This window comes from Brassica napus, chromosome C3, assembly GCF_020379485.1.
Source record: "Brassica napus cultivar Da-Ae chromosome C3, Da-Ae, whole genome shotgun sequence".
NCBI classification, from domain to species: domain Eukaryota; kingdom Viridiplantae; phylum Streptophyta; class Magnoliopsida; order Brassicales; family Brassicaceae; genus Brassica; species Brassica napus.
The window spans coordinates 28,344,855-28,349,486 of NC_063446.1; the positions used below are offsets into that span (position 1 = coordinate 28,344,855).

A 4,632-nucleotide genomic window follows, 5' to 3' on the forward strand; every position below is an offset into this window, starting at 1 on the left:
ATGATGCAGAGGATGTACCCGAACGAGGTGTTCCCGAACGTGCCAGACCCGTAGTTTTTTTTTTCCAAAAACTTGGAATGTTTTATTTTTATTTGTGAAACTTTGAGTATTTTCGAATTTAAATTTTAATTTTAATTTTAATTTTAATGATTTCAATTTTAATTTTATTTTTATTTTTATATTTTCGAATTTAAATTTCAAAAATTTTATTTTTTTAAAAAAAATTATTCTTTTTTAAATTCCGAGGAACGGGGTCCCTCGGAATATACGGAGGGACATGTTCCTCGGAATATACCGAGGGACCCCGTTCCTCGGAATATACCGAGGGACCCCGTTCCTCGGAATATACCGAGGGACATGTTCCTCGGAATATTCCGAGGGACCCCGTTTCTCGGAATATTCCGAGGGAAAATTCCGAGGAACATTTCGTCGGAACTTCCGAGGATTTGACCATCGGAAAATCCATCGAAATATCCCGAGGAAGCTCTCCCTCGGTATATTCCGAGGAGCTTTCCGACGAACAGGTGGTCCTCGGAATTTCCTCGGAAATTTGTTTCCTCGGAATTCCGTCGGAAAATTCCGGGGGATTTCCGAGGAAAAATGAATTTTCGAAGAGTTATTTCCGAGGACTTGTTTCGTCGGTATGTCGTCGGAATAACGTTATTCCGACGACATACCAAAGATTTTTTCCCTCAGTATGTCGCTGTTTTCTTGTAGTGATGGGTATGCCGGAGACTATGTCAACTCTCTTGGAGCTTACTTTGCTCCGTTGACTTCAACCCCGTTGACCCCTGCCAAGAAGCTGCCGGCACTTGGAGCTGATGTAGGAACTGCATGGGATGGTGGTGCTTACGATGGTGTTAAGAGGGTGTATGTAGGACAGGCCCAAGATGGTATATCAGTCGTTAAGTTTGTGTATGACAAAGGCACTGAGGACATCGTCGGAGCTGAACATGGAACGAGTACTCTACTCGGTTTCGAAGAGGTATCATGCTTTTCTTTCTATATTGGTTAATTGTGTGTGTGTGTGTGTGTGTGTTTGTGTGTGTTTTTACATGTAAAACGCGTGTTAAGGGATTTCGCATACGTTTAGAATACTTTAGATGCGACATTGGGTTGTATTTAAGATAATAAGTAATAGGAATAGATCGGTTGAATTTTTTGTGTTACAAATGAAATTATTGTTTAAATACAACCCTATTTCGCATCTCCCATAATTTCTTTAAAAAATATTATTGTTTGTGTTACAAATGAAACTATACCGGTTTTCATTAGCCAGTATTGAATTGTTTGGTTTCCATTAATTAATTTGCAGCTCGAACTTGACTATCCAAGTGAGTACATCACGGCTGTCCAAGGCACCTACGAAAAAATCTTTGGGAGTGATGCCACGGTCATAAATATGCTTAGGTTCAAGACTAATAAGCAAACATCTACTCCCTTTGGACTTGAAGCTGGCACAGCCTTTGAGCTCAAAGAGGAAGGCCACAAGATCGTTGGATTCCATGGAAAAGTCAGTGACCTGCTTCATCAGCTTGGAGTCTATGTCCTGCCAGTCACCAACTGATCATATGATATCTTTCTCTTTGATTCCATGCATCTAAAATAAGCTATTATATCTATCCTTTAAATTTGTTATTTGAAATCTCCTTTGCCTCTTGTGACCTTTGAATAAGTGTTTTAAGTAACGTTTCTTGTGATGTTTTTTTCTTTGATGTCTTTGTAATCCATTTCAATAAAGGAAGTTTGTTTCATCTCGGTTAAACTCCCCCCCCCCCCCCCCCCCACCCAAATTTGGTTATATAATTATTGATAGTAGTAGTTTGACTTGTTCAAAAAAGTATATAGTATATATATTATTACATATGTTGAGTCGGCAAAATAAAGCTATAAGCATAAGGATATCTTATAGTCTTTTTGGTAAAACATTATAATATGTCTCGTGGATCACGTAACTATATATTATATTATCTCGACTTGTGCTAATTAATTGCGTATATGTGTATCAGCGAGTTCCAAGAGCTCAATAAATTCACATTACAATTCAGCTAGATGGATCATAGTCTACTCTAGCTTTGAAGGTCGGTTACCTTTTCCTCTCCATCTCTTATGAAAATTATAATCATGTTAAATTTAGTTAGTAGTTGAAACTAACACTTTCTTTTGTTAAAGGTAACTTCTTAAGATTAGTAAAAAGCAAGAAAAAAGATGGCTCAAAAGGTGGAGGCACAAGGAGGGAAAGGAGGTAACCAATGGGACGATGGATCCGAACACGATGCCGTGATCAAGATTCAGGTGGGAGCTGGTGGAATCGGCATTCAGTACGTTAAGTTCGACTATGTCAAGAACGGACAAACAGAAGAAGCCCCTCTTCGCGGTATCAAAGGCCGTAGTATCGCAGCTGATCCGGTTCCTTACCTTTTCCTTGCCCAGTGATATTTTTTTTTTTTTTTTGAAGTTTTAAGACATTTTTTATCTCGATCCATGCAGTTTGTGATTAGCCATCCTGGGGAGCATCTAGTTTCTGTAGAAGGTTGGTATAACCCTGAAGGTCTTCATCAAGGGCTTAAGTTCAAATCCAACAAGAAGACTTCTGATCTTATTGGATACGATGATGGTACTCATTTCACTCTCCAAGTTCAAGACAAGAAGATCGTTGGCTTTCACGGGTTTGCCGGAGACTATGTCCACTCTCTTGGAGCTTACTTTTCTCCGTTGACTAGTTCTACCACGTTGACTCCTGCCAAGAAGCTACCGGCACTTGGTAGTGATGAAGGAACTGCATGGGACGATGGTGCTTACCATGGTGTTAAAAAGGTGTTTGTAGGTCAAGGTCATGATGGTGTATCAGCGGTTAAGTTTGAGTATGTCAATGGTTCTCAAGTGGTTATTGGGGGTGAACGTGGAAAGCCGACTCTACTCGGATTCGAAGAGGTACTTTCTATATTTCCTTATTTTGCCATCAAAATTGATCACTTTCCATCTTAGAAGTTAGAACTAATTAGCCAGAATATATAATGATCTCTATTAGACCTGGCCCAAATGAATAGAGCAAAGATCTAATAGCCCAAGAGTCTTAACCAATTTTAGAAAAGAAAAAAAAAATCATGGCCATACTTCAAAAAAAAAAAAGAAGATAAATACAAGAACCTTGCCCAAATATCGTCACAAAGTCAGATGCTAATTCATATCGGTTTCCATCAACTAATACTGAACATTTTATATGGATTCATTGTAGTTCGAACTTGACTATCCAAATGAATACATAACGGCGGTTGATGGCACAGTTGATAAAATCTATGGGAGTGACTCCGCGGTCATTACACTACAAGAAAACATCGTGACGGACATTCTGACAGAAAATGAGATCCTTGGAATATTCCGACGAATTTCCGAGGAAATTCCGAGAAAACCCAAAATTTGGGTTTCCTCGGAATTTCCTCGGAATATACCGAGGAAGTCATATTCTTCGGAAAACACCGACGAATATCCGAGGATATATTATAGCCGTTAGAGAGCCGTTGGGGATTTTAAAAATTCCGAAGAAATTCCAAGGAAAGAGCCGTTGCCGTCGGTATTCCGTCGGAATTTCCTCGGTACTGTCGGCAGCATTTCATCTATAAATACCCTAACCCCCCCCCCCCCCACCTCTTCATTCACTCCATTTCTTCATCCTCTCACATACTATATTTACACACGAATTTGATTGAAAAAAGCATGTCTTCTTCAAATTATTATCGTTCTTGGATCGATCGACCTCATTTGGATCCGAACACGAGATTGCTTACGGAAGAATACCAACGAGATATAACCGAATTCATGGGGTTAGTTCAACGACAACCGGAAGCAGAAACAGGTATATTAAGATGTCCTTGCTCTAATTCTAAAAATAGAAAGATTATTAAAGAGTGGGATGTTTGGACTCATCTATATTTGAATGGGTTTACACGAAGTTACAAAATTTGGTATCATCATGGAGAAACTGATTATGAATATGGTAGTACTAGCGAACCTCAGCCTGCGGTTAGGTTAGAAGAACCAATTAGAATGGATGTAGATTATGGTGTAGGTACTGAGCACATGGTAAATGATCATTTTAGAGGGGAAGATTTACCCAATGCAGAAGCTATGAGATTTTATGATATGTTGGATGCTGGAAAGCAATCCTTGTACGATAGTTGCAGAGTTGGTCATTCAGCTTTATCATCTGCAACAAGACTGATGGGCATTAAAACAGATTATAATTTGGCTAAAGACTGTGTGGATGCGATTGATGATTTTGTAAAAGGCATTCTACCTGAGGATAATGTAGCCCCTGGTTCATACTACGAGGTTCAGAAACTGGTAGCTGGTCTTGGTTTATCGTATCAGGTAATAGATGTATTCAGCGATAACTGCATGATTTATTGGAGGACGGATGAAGAGCGGGTTACATGCAAATTTTGTGGAAAGGCTCGTTATAAAGATACGAGTGGAAGAGTTCCAGTGCAATTTAAAAGGATGTGGTATTTGCCTTTGACGGAAAGGTTGCAGAGGTTGTATCAGTCTGAACGCACAACACAACCAATGAGATGGCATGCGGAGCATTCAACAAATGGTGAGATTAGACATCCTTCAGATGCAAAAGCGTGG

At 39.4% G+C, this 4,632-nt stretch overlaps 2 protein-coding genes across 2 annotated transcripts; both read left to right on the forward strand.

Annotated features, from left to right (window-relative positions):
- The first annotated feature begins 697 nt into the window (after positions 1 to 697).
- Positions 698 to 1,567, forward strand: LOC106356384 (jacalin-related lectin 32-like). The gene is made up of 2 exons (XM_022697657.1): positions 698 to 985; positions 1,316 to 1,567. The coding sequence occupies exons 1-2, from the start codon at positions 698 to 700 to the stop codon at positions 1,565 to 1,567; spliced, it is 540 nt and encodes a 179-aa protein (XP_022553378.1).
- Positions 1,568 to 1,933: 366 nt separating this feature from the next.
- Positions 1,934 to 3,615, forward strand: LOC106355223 (PYK10-binding protein 1-like). The gene is made up of 4 exons (XM_022698189.2): positions 1,934 to 2,081; positions 2,173 to 2,409; positions 2,491 to 2,934; positions 3,239 to 3,615. The coding sequence occupies exons 2-4, from the start codon at positions 2,209 to 2,211 to the stop codon at positions 3,512 to 3,514; spliced, it is 921 nt and encodes a 306-aa protein (XP_022553910.1). The 5' UTR covers positions 1,934 to 2,081; positions 2,173 to 2,208; the 3' UTR covers positions 3,515 to 3,615.
- The last annotated feature ends 1,017 nt before the right edge of the window (positions 3,616 to 4,632 follow it).

Excerpts from the sequence above, each read along its gene's own strand:
- LOC106356384 (XM_022697657.1), top strand. The coding sequence starts at position 698 with ATGTCGCTGTTTTCTTGTAGTGATGGGTATGCCGGAGACTATGTCAAC. Across the intron at positions 986-1,315 it reads CTCTACTCGGTTTCGAAGAG|CTCGAACTTGACTATCCAAG; the intron begins GTATCATGCTTT and ends ATTAATTTGCAG.
- LOC106355223 (XM_022698189.2), top strand. The coding sequence starts at position 2,209 with ATGGCTCAAAAGGTGGAGGCACAAGGAGGGAAAGGAGGTAACCAATGG. Across the intron at positions 2,410-2,490 it reads GTAGTATCGCAGCTGATCCG|TTTGTGATTAGCCATCCTGG; the intron begins GTTCCTTACCTT and ends CGATCCATGCAG. Across the intron at positions 2,935-3,238 it reads CTCTACTCGGATTCGAAGAG|TTCGAACTTGACTATCCAAA; the intron begins GTACTTTCTATA and ends GATTCATTGTAG.